At 39.7% G+C, this 27654-nt stretch overlaps 1 protein-coding gene and 1 long non-coding RNA gene across 2 annotated transcripts in view; both read right to left on the bottom strand.

Moving 5' to 3' along the window:
- Positions 1-6037: 6037 nt before the first annotated feature.
- Positions 6038-27654, bottom strand: part of LOC149092019 (uncharacterized) — a 55073-nt gene continuing 33456 nt past the window's right edge. The window contains exon 3 of the long non-coding RNA XR_016196433.1: positions 6038-6224. This is a non-coding gene — a long non-coding RNA (uncharacterized LOC149092019). The remainder of the gene's footprint in view (positions 6225-27654) is intronic.
- On the bottom strand, positions 16024-18157 carry LOC149092020 (uncharacterized). The gene has a single exon (XM_089257579.1). The coding sequence runs from the start codon at positions 17995-17997 to the stop codon at positions 16507-16509; it is 1491 nt and encodes a 496-aa protein (XP_089113705.1). The 5' UTR covers positions 17998-18157; the 3' UTR covers positions 16024-16506.

The following is a 27654-nucleotide window of genomic DNA, read 5'->3' as shown; positions in this document are numbered from 1 at the left end:
TGAGCATTGGCGTGTGCCTACCTCAACTTAAAATTGTGCGAACGATTTTGGGTTTTGAATTGAAGAGGCGCGCTTATATTTCAGTAGCTGACTGACTACACTGACAAGTGCACTTGCATTTTTTACACTTTTTTTTTACTTGCATGCACCTGTAAATGTATGTACATACAAATATACAAGGGATCGATAATCGCATCCCATTTTGCCCACTGATCAGATACTACATTTTTAAAAAATGCATTCTGATAGGCTAACTCACGATCATTTAAATCAGGTGCTTAAATACATATATACCGCGAGTAACTTGGCTGTCCCTATACCACACACACATATACATACATGCATACATACACATGTGCGTGAGTTACTCTTCGGTCACAGTACCACAAAGTATTGGGATGTAACAAGTGACAAGTGCACTTTAGTCAGTCAGCTACTGAAATATAATTTTTCAATTCAAAACCCAAAATCGTTCGCACAATTTTAAGTTGAGGTAGGCACACGCCAATGCTCATGTCCCATGCTTACACACATGCACATACACACAAAAGCAGTCAAATGCTTCTACAATGATCACCCCATCATTTGTGAGCATCGCGGCTTCTGCGTACACACAATCAAACATATGTATGTATGCATGTGTGAGTAGTTCACAAGATCTACCAAATGCGAACTCGGGGCTCTGAAATCGCTACAGGCAGCAAGAGCTAAGCACACAGGCACACAAATGCTCATAATACATATAGTAACGGAGACTGTGTGTGTGCACGCTCGTCGCGAAAGCATTTTCACTATGAGCACCAACGCTTTCATGCCCCTCCCACAAGTATTATCGAAGACACATATACGTATTTTGTACGAGCTTGGCAAACGGTTTAAAGAGTTCGGTATACTCTTCACACAGAAGGGAAGGCATGGGTTCTTGCTGCGAAGAAATTTCAATTTTCGTGAGCTGCTGCTTGTGCTCACATGCATACACACATATACACATTTGAGAGAGCATAGAGCATCGAGAGAGAGAGAGAGAGCAAGGGAAAGATTGCGCATAGAAGGATCTTTTGTTCAACATTTGACCATCTCTGTCGAGCGCGTGAAGCGAAATGATTGTGCATTCGTATATTTTCGTTGCTCGAACCTAAAAGTAATTCGCCGAGCGAATTCAAAGCAGTCTGGGGCGCTAAAGTCCTAGAAAAAGCGTGCAAAAAGCTTTCCACTAGTTGTCTAGTCTATAAGTTCTCTGGTTAGTGCCTGAACCCATTGAAAATGGGAAATCAGGGTATAATGGTTTTGTTAAAATGTATGTAACAGGCAGAAGAAGGCGTGGCAGACCCCACAAAGTATATATCTTCTTGATCAAGGCGACGAGCTGAGTCGATTTAGCCCTGTCCGTCCGTCTGTCCATATGTTTGAACGCGTCGTTTCAGAAGATATAAGAGCTAGAGACTTCAACTTTGTTTAAAATGTCCGTATATATCACGCGCATATCTAGTTTATCACTAAAAGACGATAACTCATTCCGATACTTTTTTATCGATAAAAAACCTTAACGAAGATCACTTAAAAAAATATATCTCCTACATCTTTCAAGCTAGAGTCTCCAAATTTAAAATGTATATATTACAATTTCGGTTTTTATTAAAATTTACCCCCACCCCTAAATCCACCCCCTCACCCTCATCTTTGTAAAAGTCGTTATCAAATACTAGAGACTTGTGCTTCGGTATACACATACATTTAAACATCATGATTACGTTCTGAAAGTTTCATTACGATCGTACGTCTAGAAATTAAATTATTCAACAAATAAGTTCTCATTATATTGCCAACACTGCAGCGCAACCCAAGCGCAGTTCCCTGTATATGTGAGTGTGTGTGTGCGTGTGTTTGTTTGTATGCGTGTGTGTGTGTTTGCTAATTATTATGTTGCTATGTTGCTTGTAAGGTTCAGGGGATCTCGTAGCCGAGCAGTCTCGACTAGAGCTTTCTTTCTTGTTATACCCTGAACGCATTGAAAATGGGAAATCAGGGTATAATGTTTTTGTGAAAAAGTATGTAACAGGCAGAAGGAATCATCGCAGACCCCATGAGTCGATATAGCCCTGCCCGTCCGTCCGTCTGAACGCCGAGATCTCAGAAGATATAAGAGCTAGAGAGCTGAAATTTTGTGTGCATACTCGTGTATACCATACGCAGTACGAGTTTGCTTTATTTTTTTTTCGATAACTCATCCAATAACTTTTTTATCGAGAATAATCGAAAAATTGATTTTGTTTTTTGAGCCTCATCGGAGTACTATTAGACGTAGAGACTTCAGATTTACTGTGTATATACATATGATGAATACATTTCGTAATCAACGGATTTTGGATACCACGCCCCCTTCTCCACCAATATGTAAAAAACTCATTTCATGTACATTGGATTGTATTCATTCATGTACATTAACGCATTGGAATGTACACACATTTTGACCATATAATTTCATTAAGATCGTATGTTTACAAAAGAAGTTATTCACCAAGTAAATTCTCATACTATTGCCCACACTGCAGCGCAGCCCAAGCGCAGTCGCTGCTTACTGTGCAGGGTGGATGTGCAGAATGATAAGAATATCAGCTTGGAGGGTTCAGGGTATCTTCTAGTCGAGCAGTCTCGACTAGAGTCTTCTTACTTGTTATTCTTTACGTTGTGTTAGTGTGAGTGTTAGCATACTTTCTCTGTCGATTTTTCGATCGTCGTGCTGAGCAAATAAATCTCTGTGTTTCATTCGTTACGCTCTTAACGGTTGTTTGCTATTGACTTTCTCTCTCAACATAATCTTTCGTTCTGCTCATCAACGGCAGATTGTTGTTGGACTCGCTCTGTCTACATATTTTGAACTCTCTTTGTCTTTATTTCTGCTGCATTTCTGTAATTTCTAATTTGATCCCCATTGCCAATATGAGCTCCTACAAATAATCTTGCACGTTCAGGCAGGCAATGGACTCTGTACAAGCGCAATTTATCAATTGCTGGTTGTGCTATAATATGATGCATATTAAATGTGCAGGTCTCACTGGTCGTGAGTATGACAAGATTATGTCCACGGTAAAAATTGGTATTGAGGGTGGTCGCTGGTCTTGTCCGATTTTTTTAGAAAAACAGATCAAATTTTCAAAAATGTACAGCACTGTAAGGGCTCATTTTCTAAAACTGAAGAAGATTTGAAAGCAGTTATCCAGTGATATGGCTGCTGCTGAAGAAATTTTAACTCAGTATAGCTTCGAGAGTCCCCCTTCACACTTGGAGTTTTCTTCGTTGCTGGTACCTCCTTCTGTACCTGTTGGAGTGGTGGCGTCTTCAATAAGTATAAAAGATCAAGTTGTATATTTCCTAATATTTATTGGTAGATGAAAGCTGTGACGCTCGTATAAGAAGTGTCTAAAGTATATATGGAAACAGTGTCCATACCAGGAGAGGCAAGTGACAAGAGTGCGGGGGAGTGTGAGAAGCAGTACCCCGCGAACCACTAGGAGAACTGGGGCTATGGTATTAACATAGTGCTGTTAAAAGCATAGCATTGTATGGTGCGGGAGGAACAATTCTTGTTAATGGGATCTGGCATTAACAAGGATTGCAATTTAAAACCTGTTGTTCGAAGCTGGAGACCTATTGGTGTGCGGATCAACGGAGCTGTGACCGCCTCTTTTGGCGTCGAGGCAGAGTGACATCCCGGTCACACGTTTTGCAACGTCCCTTGCTTCTTGGAGTGTTCATGAGCCAAGCAGTTCGTGCAGTAATTATGTATAAGTACCGCATGCATTCGTCTCTCTTCTGAAAGATTCAGAGAGCGCTGGAAGTTCCATGGACCGTGGATTCCTCCGCAGACGCGGCATTGGAAGGAAGTGGATCCGGGATGCTTGGTACCTCCTAACAACGGCATCTTTACGTGGAAGATAGATGGATTAGGAAGCTGAATTGCTTGGTTACTAGAACATGACATGAAAGGTAGTTTGACAGCACAAAAAGGACGAGGGTCGGGTTGGAATGAAGAATATTATCCAGGCTCTTGTAATTCAATGATGGACGGAGAGCATTGAAACCGACCCTCACTTTTGGAAGAGCTACAACAGATGACACGGTTAAAGTTTTGTCTCTTCCGAAACAGAAACCTTCGTTGTGAAGGAGGAGACCGTTCCTGGTATCGTCTGTGAAAATGGGTCTGTCAGTACCCAACCAAAAACAGTCTCCAGACCTATAAGAGGTCCACAAATATTAGGATGATAACCTCCCTGAATGATAGTCAGAGGGATATCCGCACCTATCAGGACATCAATTTCCGCACTCTTGTAAAACTTGGGGTCTGCTAGCTGGACTTTCGGAAGTTCGTTTAGCAATTGGAGACGAAGGCATTTTGCCAGCCAGATTTGGATAGACGAGAGCAGAAGCTTCGATTCGCAGTCTCGGCTTCAAACGAGAACCAATGTCAAAGTTGCATGGCTTTTGTGCCTCAGCTGTAGCTGCTTGATTCAGACCGGAAACCTGAGTGTGCACGGATTTGAAGGGCAACTTGATCTTACAGAAAAGCTCAGAAATGAAAGTCGCTTCGGACCCTGAGTCGACTAAAGCACGGGTGGGATAGGTTGCACCGAAATGGCATATGTTGATCATCGTCGTGCCGAGGAGCACACCTGGCGAGTTGGCAGCCAAATACGTTTGGACGTTGGACATAACGTCGGAATTGGAGCTACAACTGTTGATAATGCTGCTCTGCAGACTATTGTCTCTGTGGAGGAGTGTGTTGTGACGATCACTGCACTGAAAACAGTTGTGCGTACTGGTACATTCTAGTAGCTGGTGACCTTTAGCGTATCAGTTTAGGCAAAGCTTCTTTGATTTTATGTAAGTTTCTCTTTCATGAATCGATAGCTGGAGAAACCGAGGGCAGAATCGGATTGGATGATTCTCTCTTGAACACAGATCGCACCTTGTGCCGATTGTGTCCACTTGTGTTCTAAACGAGTTCATTCGGTTGGGAAGAGCAGGGTTCGCAGATCTCGGAACTGAGTTTGAAATTTTCGGAACAGAACGATCACCTTCCACAGCCTCAAGAGCACGAGCACGCTCGCTAAAGAAGTGACTAACGTCCTGCCAGGCTGGGATTTCTGTTTTTCGAGTTAATGAATGCTCCCAGAGAGAGCGAGTTTGTTTCGGCGAATTGGAGGTACACAGGAACACGAGAATGCAATCTCGATTCTCAGTTGATATTTGAGCATGTTCGAGTGCTGTGATACATCTGTGCATTATGCTATGCAACTCTCTGAGAGCCGAGCCTGACTCCGATGCATAGCCGTCGTTTGTGAGAGGATACTCTGCGACTAGTGTGTTTGCATCGCCTGCTGTTTTTTAATTAAGGTGGAAAAGCTTTTCCACCGGGGTCAAGCGCGGGTTTTGGATATAAATGGCGGTGAAAAGGTCACGGAAGGTTGGCCAGCGCAAGTAGTCGCCGTGGAGCACCCCCGTGTCCACGGGTGGAAGGCGACAGCCTCCAGACGAGGCGAATGGAGCGGAAACGCAGGGTGGCAGTGCATTCGCTACTGATATGACCTTGACCCGATCCCGTCGGATTGCTAAGGCTTCCAGTTGAGCTGCCGGAGTGGAGCTGACATCCTCAGCATAGTCAATGCGGGATTCAAATTTGATGAGCCTAACCGCGGATGACATGTTTAATGAATTTGCGGGCTTTGGACTTGACCGGGTCAAAACTGGACTGCGCTTGAATGTGCTGGTGGTCTGTGGTTTCCCGGACGGAATGGGAGATGCAGAGGCACTGCGTTTAATCAAACGCAAAGCGGGTACACTAAGTTGTGCTCGACCCGAATGATCAGCCATGGATGCTAACTAGAATTTAGCTGGCGGAAATTTCTGATACAGAAGCAGAAAGTCACTTAAAGAACAGAGAATGCAGTTCACAAGAACAAGGAAGTTGTCAACTGAACGTAGAACAAATTGAACAAGTAAGAAGACTCTAGTGGAGACTGCTCGACTAGGAGATACCTTGAACCCTCCAGTCAATCACTCTGCACTTTTTTTAGGCACACTTACATACACACGCACGTATTAGAACGCGCTCTGCTAACTGCGCAGTAAGCAGCGACTGCGCTTGGGCTGCGCTGCAGTGTGGTCAATATTAACTAATTTATTTGTTGAATAATTTAATTTCTAGACGTCCAACCTTAATGAAACTTTCAGAACATACTCATAATGTTCAAATGAATGTACATTCCAAAGCACAAGTCTCTACACTTGAAATACGCCTTTTACAAAATTTTAACCAAAACCGAAATTATATAAAATTATATAAATTATATATTATACATAAATCTGCATTTAAAATTTGGAAGCTCTAGCTCTAAAGCTGTAGTAGATATAATTCAATAACTAGCTTTCGATAAGGCTTTTAATCGATAATAAAATATCAGGAGTAGTTATCGATTTTTAGTGATAAGCTTGATATGCGCGTGTTATCACTGACCAGACAACACATAGACTAGACATGTAGAGCAACGTTTTTCCACGCCGCAAAATCTGTCTAGCAGGGCCCGGCCAACTTCGTATTCGCTCGGCTTGGTATTGGCTGGCTCGGGTAATGAAAGATTGCACGACGAAATTAGTACGTTCTAAGCACGCAAACGACATGGTTATGTATGCGCTTTTCGTTTTTTGTCTTACTCTCCCTCTCTCTCTCTAACTCTTTCTCTCTGTGGGCTCTCAAATCATGAAGCTCAGCAGCTCACAAAAATTGAAATTTTTTCGCGGCGGTCGCAGCTCTTTTCTTTTGATCGAAGAGTATACCGAAATCTTAAAATCGTTTGCGACATTCATGCAAACAAAATGTTATCGTTTCGATATATATTTATGGGAAGGGTATGAATGCGTTGAGGCGCATAAAGAATATGATCTCGCGACAGGCATGCACACACACACTTGTAGTCCCTTGCTACATGTATGAGCATTTGTGACCTGCGTGCGTTACTCTTGCTGCTGTCAAATTGTAAAGCCAATTGTATAAACCAATCTAACTGCTAATGTGACTTTAAGAATGTGCAAGAATAACCAAACTAATAACGCACATAAAGTATGGTTAAAATTTCAATTTCGGCTTATATAAAAATATAAGAGAAATAGAAAGCTCATTTAATTAAAAATATACGAATTTTAAAACAATTTTAATAAAGTTTTCGACGCTCCCTGGGTTTGAACCTGCAACTTCCCGATCGAGCGTCACGCCTTTTATCACGACGCCACCTCACTGCTCGAAATCGCAATGGCAAAACTGAAATACATTCACTGCTGCAGCGCCATCTAGCAAATCTAAACCAAACTAACTACTGATGTGATTCTAAGAATGTGCTAGAAGTTTGAATGTATGGGTGCACACGTATAGGAAAACTGTTGTAACTGCTGCACGTGTTAATTGGCCAAAGATTTTATTTTTTAACGTCGATTGACTTAACCGAATTTAATGAAAATTTCAGCATATGATCCACATATTCTATTGAAAAATTTACAAATTTGAAAAATCATACACAATTAGCTACAGTGGCTTCTGCCTTAATTGATAATGTTTTTAATCGATAATAAAATATCGGGAATAGTCATATAGTTATCGATTTTTAAAGACATCCGCGCTGTATATACGGTTATTTAAAAAAAATCAAGTCTCTAGCTCTTATATTCTTTGAAATCGACGCGTTCAAACATACGGACAGACGGACGGACAGGGCTAAATCAAGAGTATACATACATACTTTCTGATTTCCCATTTTCAATGATTTTCTTTCGTAAAATTTCGGGGATTGATTAATTACAGTTATAAATATTCAATATAATAATAAATATAATTCATAATAATATGCAAACACATTCAATATCATAGCACATATAAAAAGCATGGATTAGATTAATAACGTATCTGTGTATATCATTTCAGATGTTTATTCATTGTAAACAGACTAAGTAATAAGATGCTGAAAATAAATGCAGAGCCAGCATTCTTCACGGAAGTATTTACTAAGCTGAAGTCGTGTGGACAATTGCAATCTAATTCGATACAAAATCTACCCTGTGGAGGAACCTGACGGAATTATGAGCAATAAATTTTTAACTAACTTTCATTACCTACTGATTAGCTTAATTCTTGAGGCAAGCAGTGGTAAACAAAATAATCATTAATAGTACATTACCAAATTTCTTTGTCACCATCACACTTGTTCAAATAAAAATGTAATAATACTGCTTGCAAAACTTTGTTTCAATCGTTTCTCATCAAAAATATTGTCTTTTAGGTTGATTTGGTAAGTTATAATTATAGTTGCTGTTGTAGTGATGGCGCCCCTGATAAATAAAAAGTTTCTCGTCCTTACTAGTAGGAAAATGCCTGTGTCTTTCGTATTAATTGTATGATATGGAGTGTCAGTACCAGGTCAGGCAAGTGAAGAGTGAACAAAGGAAAGCCACGGTGCTTGTCACAACGCCACTTTAGTTTTGGAAATTGTGATGGCAATACCGAAGTACATTCACTGATGCAGCGCAAAACTAAGCTCACCACTAACCAGACAACACATAGACCGGACACGTAGTGTAAAGCGTTTTGCACACTTTTTTTGGAGATTGCGACCCACACAACTTCGTATTTGCTCGGCTTCTCACTTTTAGGTTCAGGCTACGAAAATATATGCGAAAGCACAATCATTTTGCTTCATGCGATCGACCGAGATGGTCGATGGTTGAACAAAAGATCACACTATGCTCAAGTTTTCCTTGCTCTCTCTCTCTCTCTCGATGCTCTTTACTATCTCAAATATGTATATGTATGTATGCATGTGAGCACAAGCAGCAGCTCACGAAAATTGAAATTTTTTTCGCAGCAAGAACCCAAGTCTTCCCTTCTGTGTGAAGAGTATACCGAACTCTTCACACCGTTTGCAAATCTCGTACAAGTTATTTGCATTTACGTTATTATTTTTTGGAGAGGGTATGAAAGCGTTGGTGCGCATAGAGAAAATGTTTTCGCGATGAGCATGCACACACACAGTCTGCCTTGCTACATGTACTATCAGCATGCTTGTGTGTTAAGCTCTTGTTGCCTGTAGCAATTTTAAAGCCCAGCATTTGCATTTTGTCGATCCTGTTAAGTGATTACATACATACAACAAATAACAACAAACAAGTAAGAACTTTGCAGTCGGGCGTTACCAACTGCAGAATACTTATTCACAGTCCGTATGCGTGATACTATATTCCTATAGCGGCATTTATTAAGTTTAAATTTAAATATAAATAAATCTTCAGTCGTTAAAGTCGCCGCTCGAATTAGCTTCCGATTATAAATTTGTAGTCGGTATCCAGGGAACACCACGAGGAGGCCATCGAAATATCAATGGGGATCTAAGTTAATTTATAGGACCTTCGAGTCGACTTGAAATGAGTTTTTTAAGTCATTTCCATGCTCCCAAACATAAATTACCATTTACCATTGCTGCTACATAGCAGCAATTTCAATCAAGATATTGCTCTGCTCTCGCTATTGCTCTGATTTCGAAAGGCTACGTAGCATAGCAGAGAGCACAAAAACAAAACGAATGCTCTTCTGCTCTTCTCCATAGCATAGAACATCGGAGCAATAGTAAAAGCAACAAATTTGCGATCCGTTATTTGTATCTGTAGCAATAGCACAAGCATTGAAAGCGAGATGAGAGCAGAGCAAATGAAAAACATTTTTTTTGCTACTGCTACGGAGCATATACATTGTTTTTCTCATTTCCTTTTCTGTTGCTTTCGTAGTTGCTCTCGTAGCTGCCGTTTGCGGAGAAAAATCAATCACAGCTCATTAGACTTGGGAGGTCAACCTCCCAAATCACCTATACGTTCAAGTCCGATTTGCCACGCACCTAGTAGGCGTAGATATATAATTTTTCTACCCACCTTTAAAGAATCATAACATTAGCTCACGTGCAAAATTTCAGCATTCTAGATTTACCACTTTGGGAGATACAGTTTTATCCGATTTGCCTCGTCCCCAATGGGGGTGGAGGGCATTAGCTGGTGATCTTGGGTGGTCGACACGGATCTACATACCAAATTTCAGCTTTCTAGCTCTTCAACTAACATGATGTCTGGCATATCGGAAAATGCATTTTCCGATTTGTCACGCCCCTAGTGGGCTAGTACAAAAAATTTTAAAACTTTTCAAATCGGCGATATACATATAGTATACATATAGTATATGTTCCAAATTTCAAGTCTCTAGCTTCATTAGTGCCGAAATAGACTGCGTGCATACGGACAGACGGACGGACAGCAAGACGGACATTGCACAAAACCAATATACTCATTTCACTTTCGTGAATGAGTATAATAAATTGATCCATGCGGTTGCATTTCCTGCACACGCCAATTCGGCCGGCATAATTCTAAGAAGAATAACAACACGCGCAACTCCAACTCCAAGGTGCCCAACAGGCCAATGACATCGCCGACGACAGCGCTGCCACCGTCGCTGCTGCTAAAGCCGCAGCTTGTTAGGGATAGATTTTATTTAAGTAAATCGGTTGCTAATTTGAGTCGAAGGAAAATAGAGCACCGTAAGACTACTAAGTAGTATAATAAAATCCAACTTTGCGATTCCTTAGGGACCCTCCAAGGTAGAAGGATGAGACCAGCCACTGGTCATCACAAAAAAAAAAAAAATATATATATATTTTAAAATTAAAATTAATTAACAAGTAAGAAAGCTCTAGTCGAGACTGCTCGACTACGAGATCCCCTGAACCCTACAAGCAACTGATATTTCAATAATAGTTAGCACACACACACACACATACAAACAAATACACACACACATACAAACAAACACACACACACACACACACACGCATATACAGGCGATTGCGCTTGGGTTGCGCTGCAGTGGTGGCAATATAATGAGAACTTATTCGTTGAATAATTTAATTTCTAGACGTATGATCGTAATGAAACTTTCAGAACGTAATCATATTGTTTAAATGTATGTATATGCCGAAGCACAAGTCTCTAGTATTTGATATACGACTTTTACAGAGATGAGGGTGAGGGGGTGGATTGAGGGGTGGGGGTAAATTTTAACAAAAACCGAAATTGTATAAAGTTCATCTTAATATACATTTTAAATTTGGAGACTCTAGCTTGAAAGATGTAGGAGATATAATTATTTAAGTGAACTTCGATAAGGTTTTTTATCGATAAAAAATATCGGAATGAGTTATCGTTTTTTAGTGATAAACTCGATATGCGCTTGATTTAAAAAAAAAGTTGAAGTCTCTAGCTCTTATATCTTCTGAGATCGACGCGTTCAAACATACGGACGGACGGACAGACGGACGGACGGACGGACGGACGGATGGACAGACAGACGGACAGGGCTAAATCGACTCAGCTGGTCACCCTGATCAAGAATATATATACTTTGTGGGGTCTGCCACGCCTCCTTCTGCCTGTTACATACATTTCAACAAAACCATTATACCCTGATTTCCCATTTTCAATGGGTGCAGGTGTAACGAGTTACGTTATCAAGCGCAGATGGTAGAATAGGAGGATTAGAGCAGTGCACGCGCTGGATCCGGCCAATGGGTCATCGGGAGAAGGGAAGGGGGTAAGAAGAGGGGAACTGCGGCTCCTAGCGCTGCTAAAATATATTTATTAATATAAATCGCGTGCAAACGATTATCTTCGGCCACTTGCTTAGAAGAGAGAAAAGAAGAGAGAGAGAGATAGAACAGATTTAGACACACACAAACATACCTGTCCAAGCTGGGTCTCGCTGCGCAAGCAAATATGTGCCTGCTCAGCGAACGTCGGCCTTAGATATTAAGGCGACCGACCGTGCCCACCCTACCTTGGTCGCTGGCTACCTGCCTATATTCTCAGCGACCCCTTCCCCAGCTTGGAGAGCTAAACACCTATCAAAACGCGCCGCATGGCCCCAAAATAAAGAAATTTAGTTATACTTCATTAAATTTACTATAAACAAAATAATTATACATAATTGCTTTGGGCAGAAGGCAGAAGAACAGATAAAAAGCGATAGGAGAGCTTTTGGAGAGCTTTTCCTTTCAGCAATAGATCAGCTGATCAAATTCAATTTGATGCGTGCGAAAGAAGATTATTGCTTATGCATTATGTTTTTTCTAATGCAGCTGTTATGACCGCTGACGGAAAGTAATAAAAATAAATGTGCAACGTTAAATATGGAATGATTCGTCACTTACAGCAATATCCCGCGATGAAAGCGCTTCCATTTCGGTGTGGCTGCAAATGTGCTAAATTTTGAAAATGAATCTAACTACCCAAAAAAATATAATGCATAAAAAAAGAAAACGAAAGCGGATAGTGACAAAGAAAGGAGTTACGATAGAGAGAGTTTAACTAATAAGAAATTTTCATTGGGAATAGGTGTATAGTTAGGATTAAGAATACATAATGTCTATAGCTTATCGACTATGATTAACCTAGATTTTATTCTATAATTATTATTTTTTCACTCCAAACGGTGCAAATATAAGCCCAGTGACTAGTTAATACTAGCAAAAGCTGGCACGGTAGCTGTGCCCTTTTTAAATCAAATTGTGGTGCGTGTGTGTAGCAGCGACAGTGTAGAGGCGTGGCAGATGCGAAGATATGTATTTTCAGCTAGACAATGCTAGACAATGTATGTATGTAGCTGCGTGCAGCTGTAGATATCAGGGCAGCGCGATGAACTAAACATACGTAGCGCGGCTGCGAACCCATTTGCACGCTGGCAAAAAGAAATTAAGTTTTAGGCTGGGTGCCAAACCTGCAAAGAGGTTTGTGCATACATTGGACATAAATAATTGTTGCTTTTTCCTTCTTTTGTTTTATGGCCTTAAAGGATTCGGCTTACCTTTCATTGATTTGGCACTTTCACAAAAAAAATTTTACTTTAATTTCAATTTTCACAATGCTCACAACTTTTCACAGTGAAATTTTTAGTCAACCTTTGTGGTCGGTGGTTGAGATTGAAAAAAGAAAAAGGAAATATGGCCGATCCCATGAGGCGGCAAGTCATCGCTTGGGAACAGTTTTTTATGACCTAGGTGAGAGTGACAATTTCTCCTGTTAAATCCAGATTTGGGATTGCCACATCCGTGATCGCGTGATCAACTTTTCCAACCCACTCCAAGCTCAGCGGATTGCCTACTTTTAGGCTGATTCTTTTTTCTATTCCAGCGCCACTACAAGACCCCCCCTACCAAAATCACACTATAGGGTGATTCGCGCTGGACTCTGCGATTATTGTTTTAGGTCTTTTGCATGGTATTTACCAATCAAGCGACCCTGCAAATCTTCAATTTCATAATAACTATTGCCAAGTTTTTTCTTAATTCTTGCCTTTACGAAATTCGGAGCTAGTTTCGCATTGAAGCCCCGTACAAAGTTACTTTGTTGAAAATTACGCCTGTAAACTTCCTGACCTACCACAAATGAAACATCACGACAACGCATATTATATGTGTTCTCGTTTCGAGTACGTTGTTGTTGCATGCAATCTTTTGCCCTGTCGCGTATAAGATCAAATGAATCGTCGCGATTAAATTGAATAGCGCGATCTTCTAAGAAGTTCAAGTTACATAACAGTTTATACGTGGATGCATTGGTCACCATATTTTGGCCAAAGGCGATTCGATAAGGGCTTGTGCCGATAGCCGAATGTACGTCTGAACGCAGAGCGCAACAGATAGAGCTTAGATGCGCGTCCCAATCTTTTTGGTCAGGCGCAATATAAGATTTTATTGCTGCTACCACCGATCGGTTGACTCGCTCCGAAGCATTTGCTTGTGGAGAGTAAACGGCCGTATATGTATGACTAATTCCATACTTTTGTAATAATACGTTGAACACCTGAGACTTGAACTGTACACCATTGTCAGAGACTATAGTTTCGGGAACTCCGAAGCAATGAAACAAATCCTGCTCTAAATAGTCTGTGATGGCGTCGGCAGTCAAATTTTTGACGGGTTTCAAAAAAGGAAATTTCGACAGATGGTCTAAAACAACAAATACTCCTACGTGCCCGGAGCGGCTTCGCGGATATGGACCTAGAAAGTCAACATAAAGCTTTTGGAACACTCGTTGCGTTGAGCCTGATTTTCCTAAGGGTGGACGTAGTGTGTAATTTGGGTGCTTGTTGCACTTGCAACTCTCGCAATTATTAACGAATTTTTTTACATCTACTGCCATTTTTGGCCAATAAAGATATCGGCGTATGTTGTTTGTTTATGCCTGGATGAGAAGCTAGTGGAGGCTCGTGGGCCTTCTTAAGGACTTCTGGAACCAGCGATTGGGGAACCCAAAGTTTCCAACACAAATCATCGGCTACTTTCTCACCCAACGCGTGATCGGCTCTCCGATATATATAATCGTTAACTACCTTCACATCTGGTGATCTAGATTGGTTGGCTAATATTTTGGCTTTAAGTTCTTGATAGTCAGATGTCTTAAAATGATCTGAGTCGAGATCCACTAGACAATCGGCTGAAATTGCAGACACATCTTCTGTGTACACTCGCGATAAAGCATCTGGTACAATGTTTTGACTGCCTTTTCTATGGACTATTTTAAAATCATAGCCCTGAAGTTTTAAAGCCCACCTTGCTAACCGAGAACTCAAGTCAGTTTGAGACATGAGCCATTTTAGAGAAGCATGGTCTGTGACTACAGAAAATTCTTGTCCTTCAACGTAAGCTCTAAATTTTTTTATCGCTAAAATAGCTGCCAGACATTCTTTTTCCGTTACGGAATAATTCCTTTGACAACGGTTAAGTTTTCGAGATATAAAAGCCACCGGTACCTCTTCATTATTGTCTGTTACCTGGACTAACACAGCACCAACACCTGTATGGCTGGCATCGCAGTGTATAGAGAATGGTCTGTCAAAATTTGGACTATGCAAAACTGGAGCCGTACTAAGCTTCTCCTTGAGTTCTTCGAACGCTTTTTGAGCTGACTCACCACATACAAATTTTTGTTTATGTTTCAGCGTGTCTGTTATGGGGGATGCAATGGTGGCATAGTTCTGAATAAATTTATTATACCATCCCGTCATACCTAAAAACCGCCTAACTTGTTTGACTGACCTCGGGACTGGGAATTCTGTAATAGATACAATTTTATCAGGGTCTGTGTTAACTGTGCCATTGCCAATCACATGACCTAAATATTTTACCTCTTTGAGACAGAAATTACTTTTCTCGATATTGATGGTCAACCCTGCTGTTTTTATGTGATTTGCCAACTCTTTTAGGACATTTAGATGCCGTTCGAAAGTATCCGATACTATCAACAAGTCATCTAAATAGATAAAAACTTCGCGACGCAGATTAGTAGGTATTATTTTATCCATCAACTTGGACATTGTCTGTGGAGCATTACAAAGCCCAAAACTGTGTATTGATACAACGGCCTACCAGGTACGCTAAATGCGGTTTTATCGCGTGACTTCGGCTCTAGTGGAATTTGCCAAAAAGCATCTTTTAAGTCTAAGCTGGTTATGAATTCAGCTTTTGGTAACCTACTAAGAATACCATCAATGAACGGCATAGGATATGCATCCTTAATGGTAACCGCATTAACACGCCTGCTATCTAAACACAAACGAACCTTTCCCGGTTTGCGAACTAACACAACTGGAGAAGACCAAGCGCTTTGTGACTCCTCTATCACGCCTAATTTAAGCATTCTGTCCAGCTCTTCATACATTAACTTTTCTACTGCAGGTGAAACTGGATAATGACGTTGCTTAATTGGAGCGGCTCCGGCGACATTAATCTCATGCAAAAGAAGAGTTGTTCGTCCCAAGCCCAGTTTAGCAAAAGAAGGGAACATGTTAACGTGTTGCAGCAGCAATTGATGCTGCGTGACTGTAAGTGGCTTTAGGTTGCGATCCTCTAAAGAAGACAAATTATTAACTGTGGGGAAGAAGATTAAATTGGGTCCAAAAATCTATCCCTAAATATAAATCTTGAGATAAGGAGGGTACTATATAAAATGTCAACATTCTAGCTTCATTTTTAAATTTGATTTCTGTAGTGATTTTGCCTATTATATTCTGCGCCTTGCCATCTGCAGTACGTACAGCTGAATTTAGAGGCTTAAATACAATATTTGAATTAAGAACATGATTACAAAATTCACCACCAATACAGCTTATGGAAGCGCCTGTGTCCATTAGGCCAGTAATACTCTTTCCTAATAAACTAACATTTGCATATGGCCTAATATCTTGAGCGTTTGCTATCACAGCTAACATTAGCTGCTTCTGCTCTATCTTATGACGTTTTTTTGCTGAGATGCGACGTAGCTGAGAGCGAGATTTGGAGTTTATTTGTGTGTGTATTGTTTCGGAATGGGCATCATAAAGTTGTGAGGTCGTAATTGGGTCGTTGGTATAGTCAACGGATTGAAAATCTATGTGTTGGTTGATGTCGACTTCATTTGTTTGCGTGCACTGGTCGACGGTGCACGGGCTGACGAGTTTTTTGAATGCTTGTTGCATTTCATGCACGAAGGCTTATACGTGTCGGGTTTGCCACAACCATAACAAAATACTCGACGTTCCGCAGTACAATCTTGGTACCTGTGCCCTGTTGCATTACAGTTCCAGCACAGTAAATTTACTGCTGATACTTCTGGATTATCTACGTCCTCATCCGAAGACTCGTGCTCTATTGCCATTCCATTAACTGAGCGACGTGGCATAGGTATAGGATGCGGCCGAGAAACTAATGGCTTGCCAATCGTTTGCAAGAAAATTTCGCGTGTGCGTACCAAATGTCGCAACTGAGCAACTCTTTCAATTCTCTCATAAAGAAGTTCATGCTGAATTTCAGGGAGCAAATTATTACGGAGAATTTGGAGTAGAGTTAACTCACGCAAGGGACTCGAAAGTTTGTCCGCAAGTGCTACGATGGCCTCATGGAACTCATCGAAGGGTTCGCCTATCTTTTGCTTACGCCTATCGATAGCAGCTCGGATATGAAGGTCAGTTCTATCATCATTAAATTGCTCTCTAAGTGCAAAACAAAGTTCTTGCCAGCGAATCCCCGGCACACTTTTGTGATAGCGCCAGAACCAATCACTCGCACTACCATCAAAGAGGTTGCTAACGTATTTAGACAACAGCTCAAAATTGCCTTCTAGCGTCTGATGCGTTAGAGCTTCAGTTCGATATATGAAATCTTCTACTGACAAGGCCGTTTTGCCATTGAAACGAACCTTCCAATTTGAAATAATTTGGCTGATGCGATCTGGTCGCAAATCCGTTCCTAATGACGTGAATCTATTGTTTGAATGGGTGCCAGATACAGTTGAGGCTGGTTGAAACTCTTGTTGGCCGAGATTGCTGGTATTATCTTGCACTGGCAGTATGGGACTGCGACTTGTATGCGGCTCTGCGGATGATGAAAGCAGTTTCTGGAAGCCACTCTCTATCACCTGCGACAACGTCTCACTTTGCCTCAAAGAAATCTGAGCTATCAACTCTGTTTGCCGAAGTGAAGCGGCAGAAATGGCGTCAGCTATTATTGTAGCCAAGTCTGGAGTAAGAGGGGGCGCCACTGAAGAAACCAAGGCTGGTGACGAAATATCGCCTTCAGACATATTGGAGGTTGCTGTCTTTCTTGCCTGGGATCTAGTTTTAGTTGCTACATTCGACCCTGATGGCTTATCCATTAAAGATTCTGTACTGACGGCAACACTCGGTAATCGCAGCGACTGTTTACACACTGGACAGACTGTCTTATTAGCTATCTTGGTGTTAAAACACGATTGATGAAAGGTATGGCCACAACTTGTTTTAAATAGCTGGCTTTCATTAATAATAGATTCTGTACAAATAAAACAGTTTATGATAGGCTCATCAGGCCGGGATAAATTTTCGCTACTGCGCGTTAAAGGCATTTTCGAATCGATATAATTGGCAACTATATTGCAAGGAAATGGCAAAAAGGTAAAAAAACTTAACTGACTATTAACTAGTAGGAATAATAAAGAATTAAATAATTCGGTTAAACTAACTAAAAAAAATAAAAAAAAAAATAAAAAGAAAAGGAACACAATAAATCAATTCCCTATATATGTAAATGCAAAAAAAAACTGAAGAAAGCAAACAAAATTAAATCCGCAAAACAGTAACTGCAAAAAAAATAAAATAATAAGTAAACCCAATTCAAAAGAATATTTCAATTACATACGATTTTGGGGTACCATGCGAACACATCCAATAGATAAATTTAGACGGGTACAAAGGTGCTAAGAAAGTAGAAAATTTTAATAAAGAGTACAAAACGAAATAGAAGCAAAAATGACATAAACCATATTCATGACTAAAATTATAGTCATTAAGGCGGCGATACCACAATTTCATTGCGCGGAGGATAATAGATCGTGTCCATTGAAATCCACATCCAGCTACAAGAATATGTAATATTAGGTACGCACGTCCCATTTAATAAACTGGAATACATAATTGCTTTTGCAAGTGAACCGAGACAAATCGAAGAGATAAAATAAGTCAGCTGATAATGACTTGAATCGATTGTTGTCGGGGCTGCCGGACTGTCTGGCCCCACGTTGGGCGCCAAAATAAATATATGATTTTAAAATTAATTCTGTAACGAGTTACGTTATCAAGCGCAGATGGTAGAATAGGAGGATTAGAGCAGTGCACGCGCTGGATCCGGCCAATGGGTCATCGGGAGAAGGGAAGGGGGTAAGAAGAGGGGAACTGCGACTCCTAGCGCTGCTAAAATATATTTATTAATATAAATCGCGTGCAAACGATTATCTTCGGCCACTTGCTTAGAAGAGAGAAAAGAAGAGAGAGAGAGATAGAACAGATTTAGACACACACAAACATACCTGTCCAAGCTGGGTCTCGCTGCGCAAGCAAATATGTGCCTGCTCAGCGAACGTCGGCCTTAGATATTAAGGCGACCGACCGTGCCCACCCTACCTTGGTCGCTGGCTACCTGCCTATATTCTCAGCGACCCCTTCCCCAGCTTGGAGAGCTAAACACCTATCAAAACGCGCCGCATGGCCCCAAAATAAAGAAATTTAGTTATACTTCATTAAATTTACTATAAACAAAATAATTATACATAATTGCTTTGGGCAGAAGGCAGAAGAACAGATAAAAAGCGATAGGAGAGCTTTTGGAGAGCTTTTCCTCTCAGCAATAGATCAGCTGATCAAATTCAATTTGATGCGTGCGAAAGAAGATTATTGCTTATGCATTATGTTTTTTCTAATGCAGCTGTTATGACCGCTGACGGAAAGTAATAAAAATAAATGTGCAACGTTAAATATGGAATGATTCGTCACTTACAGCAATATCCCGCGATGAAAGCGCTTCCATTTCGGTGTGGCTGCAAATGTGCTAAATTTTGAAAATGAATCTAACTACCCAAAAAAATATAATGCATAAAAAAAGAAAACGAAAGCGGATAGTGACAAAGAAAGGAGTTACGATAGAGAGAGTTTAACTAATAAGAAATTTTCATTGGGAATAGGTGTATAGTTAGGATTAAGAATACATAATGTCTATAGCTTATCGACTATGATTAACCTAGATTTTATTCTATAATTATTATTTTTTCACTCCAAACGGTGCAAATATAAGCCCAGTGACTAGTTAATACTGGCAAAAGCTGGCACGGTAGCTGTGCCCTTTTTAAATCAAATTGTGGTGCGTGTGTGTAGCAGCGACAGTGTAGAGGCGTGGCAGATGCGAAGATATGTATTTTCAGCTAGACAATGCTAGACAATGTATGTATGTAGCTGCGTGCAGCTGTAGATATCAGGGCAGCGCGATGAACTAAACATACGTAGCGCGGCTGCGAACCCATTTGCACGCTGGCAAAAAGAAATTAAGTTTTAGGCTGGGTGCCAAACCTGCAAAGAGGTTTGTGCATACATTGGACATAAATAATTGTTGCTTTTTCCTTCTTTTGTTTTATGGCCTTAAAGGATTCGGCTTACCTTTCATTGATTTGGCACTTTCACAAAAAAAATTTTACTTTAATTTCAATTTTCACAATGCTCACAACTTTTCACAGTGAAATTTTTAGTCAACCTTTGTGGTCGGTGGTTGAGATTGAAAAAAGAAAAAGGAAATATGGCCGATCCCATGAGGCGGCAAGTCATCGCTTGGGAACAGTTTTTTTATGACCTAGGTGAGAGTGACAATTTCTCCTGTTAAATCCAGATTTGGGATTGCCACATCCGTGATCGCGTGATCAACTTTTCCAACCCACTCCAAGCTCAGCGGATTGCCTACTTTTAGGCTGCTTCTTTTTTCTATTCCAGCGCCACTACACAGGTTATACAAAAAAATGGAAAGAAAGATTCATAAATAATAGTTACAAACACTTAAAACAATTTTCCTAATTTCAATAACATACTCGTATATATGAACGAATGTACTCACTGAAGGTTCTATGACTTCTTTCGACGATATGCTGTCTATTTTTAAATATTTGAATTTTTATATTCTGTTCCCATGTCCGTAATGAACGTCTTCATTGGACCGTACTTCGGAATAAAAGATCCGAATATGGCTTTTGCGACAGTTGCTGCGCTTTTATTTTTAATCGGAATAGCTACTAAATATTTTGTCAAGTCACATATTAACGTAACAGCGTATTCGTTTCCGTTTTCTTAGCGTGGTAGTGGACCAATCGTGTCTACTATCACTCTGTTGAAAGCCTCCATTGGTGTCTCGGTTAGAATCATGGGTGATCTATTGTGTTTCGTCGTTTTCGACGTCAGGCATTTTGGACATTTATTAATGTACTCTTTTACATGTTTTTCCAATAATATTGTCTTTTTAATTTCGCTAGCGTTTTTGTTATGCCTGTGTGACCGCCTTGTATTGGATCATCATGTAGACAAAATTGCTTCTTTTTCTTTTTTATACCCTGAACCCATTGAAAATGGGAAATCAGGGTATAATGGTTTTGTTAAAAGTATGTAACAGGCAGAAGGAGGCGTGGCAAACCCCACAAAGTATATATATTCTTGATCAGGGAAAGTTTCATTAAGATCGTACGTCTAGAAATTAAATTATTCAACAAATCAATTCTCATACTATTGCCCACACTGCAGCGCAGCCCAAGCGCAGTCGCTGCTTACTGCGCAGTTAGCAGAGCGCGTTCTAATACGTGCGTGTGTATGTATGTGTGCCTAAACGAAGTGTAGAGTGAGGGTTCAGGGTATCTCCTAGTCGAGCAGTCTCGACTAGAGTTTTCTTACTTGTTATTATATATTGTGGTCACCGGCTTGAGTAACGCTACTCTTAAATCCTTTAATATTTTATTGCCCATATTTTTGAAAAAAGATCTTTTCGCTCGGTGCCATTCTTAGTTTGCTGATTTTAGACACCCCGGCTTGTTGTTCAAGCCTTTGGAAAAACTGACCTAAGTCGAGGATTCCATTGGAGTATAAATCGCTAACTTTAATTCTTGCTATAACTTGTTTTCCATGTTTCAATAAACATGTAGAATCTGTTAGTCGCAAGGTCACTACTTTTCGTACCTCGTCACTTGTGATGACTTCGTATACGCTGGGCTTAGAAGCTTGCCTTGGCAACAGTCCTTCTTTATTTTCTGCGCAGAAATTGCTTTGTCTACTTTGTTTCCTGGTAGTGACATTCAGGACTTTTCTGTTCATATCAATTAATTCGGATATTTTTATCCTTGACAGGGCATCTGCCACGAAATTGTCTTTTCCTCTCAGATACTCTACCGTGAAATCGTATTCTTCTAATGCGAGTCGCATGCGTGTTAATTTAAATTTATCGGACAACAATTTTTTATTTACGTTGGGCTTAGAAGCTTGTTTCAGACTTTGCCTTGGCAACAGTCTCTCTGTATTATCTGCGCAGAAATTTTTTTGTCTACTTTGTTGCCTGGTAGTGACTTTCAGGACTTTTCTGTTCATATTAATTAATTCGGATATTTTTATCCTTGACAAGGCATCTGCCACGAAATTGTCTTTTCCTCGAGTCGCATGCGTGTTAATTTTACCATAGAAAATAGGTATGTTAAAGGCCTGTGATCCGTTCTAACTGTGAAGTGTTTGCCATAAATATATGTATGGTCGGAAATGTGTTATTGCCCAATGTATTGCTGCTAGTTCTTGTTCTGTAGTACTCTTATTGCTTTCACCTTTAGTGAATGTTCTTGATGCATATGCAACTGGGAGCTGGTGTCCATTATAGTTTTGAGTTAAAACTGCACCACATGCTTGTTTGCTTGCATCTGTGATTATGCAAAATTCTTTGCTAAAATCAGGGTACTGTAGTAGATTTGGTTGAACAAGTTTATTTTTTAGATATTGGAATGCTTTTTCACATTCCGTTGTCCATTCAAATGGGATATTCTTTTTACATAATCTTGTTATGTGCCGTGAATGTTCGGCGAAGTTTTGTATAAAACGTCTATAATAATTGCAAAATGCAATGAATCTTCTAGCGCTATCTGCGTCCGTAGGGACAGGATAATTATTAATGACGTCGAATTTTTTGTCATCTCGCAAGATTCCTTTATCTGTGCATTTATGACCTAGGAATGTCACCTCGTGCATGAAAAATGAACATTTTTCTGGATGTAGTTTCAGATTATGTTTTCTGCAAACATTGAAAACATCTGTTAAGTTTTTAATCATATGTTGTTCAGAACAACCAATAACGATTAAATCATCCATATAAAGGAAAGCTTGTGTGGTCTCTAGACCTGAGAATGCTATTGTCATCATTCTCTGAAAAGAATTAGGTGCTATTTTTAAACCAAATGGTAATCGCGTAAAGCGATACGGACCATTGTTTGTCGAAAAAGACGTTATATCTCTTGAGTTTTCCTCAAGTTCAATTTGATGGAAGCCTGACATTAAATCGAGGCATGAAAAATATTTTGATCGTCCCAATTGATCAAGAATATCGTCAATTCTGGGGAGTGGAAATTTATCGGACAACAATTTTTTATTTATTTGGCGATAGTCAATTACTAATCGCCATTTGTTTTCTTCAGTGCTTATAAGGGCCTTTTTGGGAACTAATAAAAGTGGGCTATTATAGGATGAAACAGACGGCTCAACAATATTCTGCTCAATTAACTTTCCAACTTGGCGCTGGATTTCTTTTATTTGGCTATGCGGACACCGATAATTTTTCACGTTCATCGTCTTTAAGTCTCAATTTTTATACCCTGAACCCATTGAAAATGGGAAATCAGGGTATAATGGTTTTGTTAAAAGTATGTAACAGGCAGAAGGCGGCGTGGCAGACCCAACAAAGTATATATATTCTTGATCAGGGCGACAAGCTGAGTCGATTTGGCCCTGTCCGTCTGTCTGTATGTATGTATGTGAGTGTGTGTGTGCGCGTGTGTTTGTTTGTATGTGTATGTGTGTGCGTGTATTTGTTTGTATGCGTGTGTGTGTGTGTGCGTGTGCGTGTGTGTGTGCTAACTATTATTGAAATATCAGTTGCTTGTAGGGTTTAGGGGATCTCGTAGTCGAGTAGTCTCGACTAGAGCTTTCTTTCTTGTTGTTAATAAATTTTGTTTATTGTGATTGGTTCGGTTTCAAGTCCGAAAACATCACTATATTGGGTGCATATTTTCTCTAGTTTTTCTTTAAATAAAGGTGGAAAATTTATCTTTAATTTGTTAAGTACGGACTCTGTTCTATTATTTTTGGAATTTTGAACTACATTGTATTTCGAAAGTGATTCAAATTTCAGTTTATTTATGTTTACTGTTTGGTATGTACTGGATGTATTTAAGATTCGGACAAAAGCATTCTGGGCTGTTATAATTGTATTTGCAACATAGACACCCGGTTTAATTTCCTGATTGGGAATTAAAATATTTTCTTCGGCTGAAGATAATTCTATTTTGCGTATCACCTGGGATCTGGCTGGTAGAAGGCTCAACCTTTCTTAGTACCAGAATTAAATGTTATTGGAACATAAATGGGATACGTTAGGGTTTGTGGTCTAATTATAAACCAGTCCTCTGAGCTATTATAATCTAATTTGCAATTAAATTTTTTTATGAAATCTAGTCCTATTATTCCATCGCATGGGGTTGCAAAATCTGAACGAAGTATGTGAAATTACTATGGAATAATATATTTGTTTGTTTGTAGTTTCATTGAGGCTAGTCGCTTGGAATTTATTATTCCTTCTCCTACGCCTCGAATGTCTATGATTCTATTGGTTTGGATGTCGTGAAAAACATCCGAATTTTCTTTTATAATTGAAATATCCGCACCTGTGTCAATCAAAAATGGTATTTTTATACTCATTCACGAAGTGAATTAGTATATTGGTTTTGTGCAATGTCCGTCTTGCTGTCCGTCTTGCTGTCCGTCCGTCTGGCCGTCTGTCCGTATGAACGTAGTTCATTTCGCCGCTATTGAAGCTAGAGACTTGAAATTTGGAACACACTCGTGTATAACTCCGATTTATAAAGTGTTAAAATTTTCCCAAATCGGAAAATGCATTTTCCGATATACCAGAAATCATGTTAGTTAGAAGAGCTAGAAAATTGAAATTTGGTATGTAGATCCGCGTTGACCCCCCAAGTCCAAAAAGCTATGGTGGATATATCTACGCCCATTGGGGGCGTGGCAAATCAGATAAAACTGTATCTCCTAAAGTTCTAAAGCTAGAACGTTGAGCACGTGAGCTAATGCTATAATTCTATAATGACTGAAGAAAAAATTTTATGTCTACGTCTACTATGGGCGTGGCAAATCGGACCTGAAGATATAGTGATTTTTCAAATTTGGCTATATTCTAGGCACTATTGATGCTAGAGACTTGAAATTTGGTATATATACGCGAGTTGACCTCCCAAGTCCAACAAGCTATAGTGGATATATGTCCGCCCAAAGGGGGCGTGGCAAACCGCAAATCTTTATATCTCCTACAGTTTAGGAGCTAGAAGCTTCTAATTTGGATAGTTGAGTTACTGGTAACCTCCTCTATCGATGCCCCTAAAATAATTGTCACGCCTCTTTGGGGGCGTGGCATATCGAAAAATACTTTGTAATTTTCACATTTTTTGAGCGTAAGCATTCAAATTTCGCATTTACGTTACCGTTAGCTCTTTCTAAGAACTGGCCAAAAATGAAGTGTCTACGGCCACTAGGGGCGTGGCAATCGGTATTTGTAGTATCAAATTGCGACATTTATATGCTTGAGCTACCTATGTATGTACATGTATATACAAATAGGCTTAATAGGCATTGATAACACGGAAGGAAAGATTTTTATAAAATTTAAAAATAAAATTTAAATATTTAAAAAATATAAAAGAAGCTAAAATAACAAAATTTGCAATTTACAAAACAGAGTTTTCCGCGGGATTTGAACTCGCACCCAAGCCATGTTTGTCAAAATAACAAAAAAAAAATTGAGCCGGCGCCTTTGCTGACAGCGCCACCACCTACTGTCAACAATTGTAATTAAAATTAAATCCAAAAATAAGATTCTTGTTATGAGACTACCGGATGGTAAATTCAAGAATAAAGCAAAAACAAATCAGTCTCATTTCAACGCTAGAGTATGCATTTATGAGTACATACATACACACATACAAATACATATGCGTGCAGACTTATGTATGTATACATACATATACATGCATATATGCGTACATACATATATGAGGGCTATTTAAGAAGAACAAATTTAAACTTATAAAATTGTTCAATTAGAAAAAAGAATAAAATAAATATCTATTTTATAAAAAACGAAATATGTATGAAAAAAATACACAACATTGAAGGGGCTTTGAACCTCCGCCGCTGTAACATAACTTGCGACGCCTCTATCACCCACGCTATCATTTTGCTTGACAGTCACCAATAAGATAATAACAGAGCGTCATCTGACAAAACTATAATAACAGCTAGAAAATCCAGAAATCAATCGCAATTCTTAGAATGCTAAAAAGCGCGCTTTTGTAATGTAAGCAAACGCTAAAGAATCTGCAATAGGTGTGAAAGCTATCAACGAAAATTACCATACATTTGTACTCAAAAAGTGCACGATCAATATAATAATTATCGATTACTCGATAAAAATTACCAAAAGCTACAATCACTAACCAGAGAGCACATAGACCGGACACGTAGTGTAAAGTGTTTTGCACACTTATTTTCGAGGGTAATCTCCCAGTCAACTTCGTACTTGCTCGGCTCATCACTTTTAGGGGTCGGACTACAAAAATATGCGAGAGCACAATCATTTCGCTTTATGCGCTCGACCGAGATGGTCGATGGTTGAACAAAAGATCCCTCTGCGCTCAATGTTTCCCTTGCTCTCTCTCTCTCTCAATGCTCTTTGCTCTCTCAAATGTGTATATGTGTGTATGCATGTGAGCACAAGCAGCAGCTCTGAGCTGCCAGCTCACGAAAATTGAAATTTCTTCGCAGCAAGAACCCATGCCTTCCCTTCTGTGTGAAGAGTATACCGAACTTATCAAACCGTTTGCCAAGCTCGTACAAAATATGTATATGTGTTTTCGATTTTATTTGTGGAAAGGGTATGAAAGCGTTGGTGCTCATAGTGAAAATGCTTTCGCGACGAGCGTGCACGCACACACTCTCCCTTGCTACATGTACTATGAGCATTTGTGTGCCTGTGTGCGAAGCTCTTGCTGCCAGTAGCAATTTTAAATCCCAGCATTTGCATTTGGTCGATCTTGTGAAGTGCTCACATACATACATACGTACATATGTATGTACATATATACATTTGATTGTGTGTACGCATGGGCTGCGAATATGGGCATGTGTGCTTGGGAGATGAACATTGGCGTGTGCCTGCCTCAACTTAGAATGATGTGAACGATTTTGGGATTTTGTAGCTTTATTGACTAGCTAAAGCGACAAGTGCATGTGTGTAGTATATCGCTAAAGCGACAAGTGCATGTGTGTAGTATATTGACTGGCGAGTAACTCGCGCTTATATTTAAGCACCTGATTTCATTTCAATGAATGCATTTATGCATTTCGCATAAAGCGAAATGATTGTGCTCTCGCATATTTTTGTAGTCCGACCCCTAAAAGTGATGAGCCGAGCAAATACGAAGTTGACTGGGAAATTACCTCGAAAATAAGTGTGCAAAACACTTTACACTACGTGTCCGGTCTATGTGCTCTCTGGTTAGTGGTAATGTGCTAACTGCTATGCCCTTTTTCCATTGGAGTTAGGCCAAATAGCGGGCTTGCGATACTTTCAAATTTATCTATATATTCATTTTCGAAGTCAGATACTGTAATGAATTCGAAATGCCGTTGTAATATTCTCAACGAGTTTATTCTAAAATTCGGGTCTTTGTTATAAATTTCATTTATTTTTTCGAGCATTATTGAAAATTTCGAATTACGAACTATTTTATTTAGCGAATTTTAGAATATGTCAGACAATATTCGTATTTTTAAACTTTATTTAAATCGTTTGTACGACTCAGATACCGTTTCTTTAGTGTACGCTTGTACAATAAATACGCCTTCATTAATAAATTTAAGGCCGTAAAGATTACCAA

Source organism: Drosophila navojoa, chromosome 3, assembly GCF_054131105.1.
Source record: "Drosophila navojoa isolate 15081-1374.11 chromosome 3, UAZ_NAV_1.0, whole genome shotgun sequence".
NCBI lineage: Eukaryota > Metazoa > Arthropoda > Insecta > Diptera > Drosophilidae > Drosophila > Drosophila navojoa.
This window is presented reverse-complemented; position numbering and strand designations above follow the sequence as displayed.

Bases quoted from the DNA above. Each gene is read 5' to 3' on its own strand.
- LOC149092020 (XM_089257579.1), bottom strand. From the start codon at position 17,997: ATGCCTTTAACGCGCAGTAGCGAAAATTTATCCCGGCCTGATGAGCCT.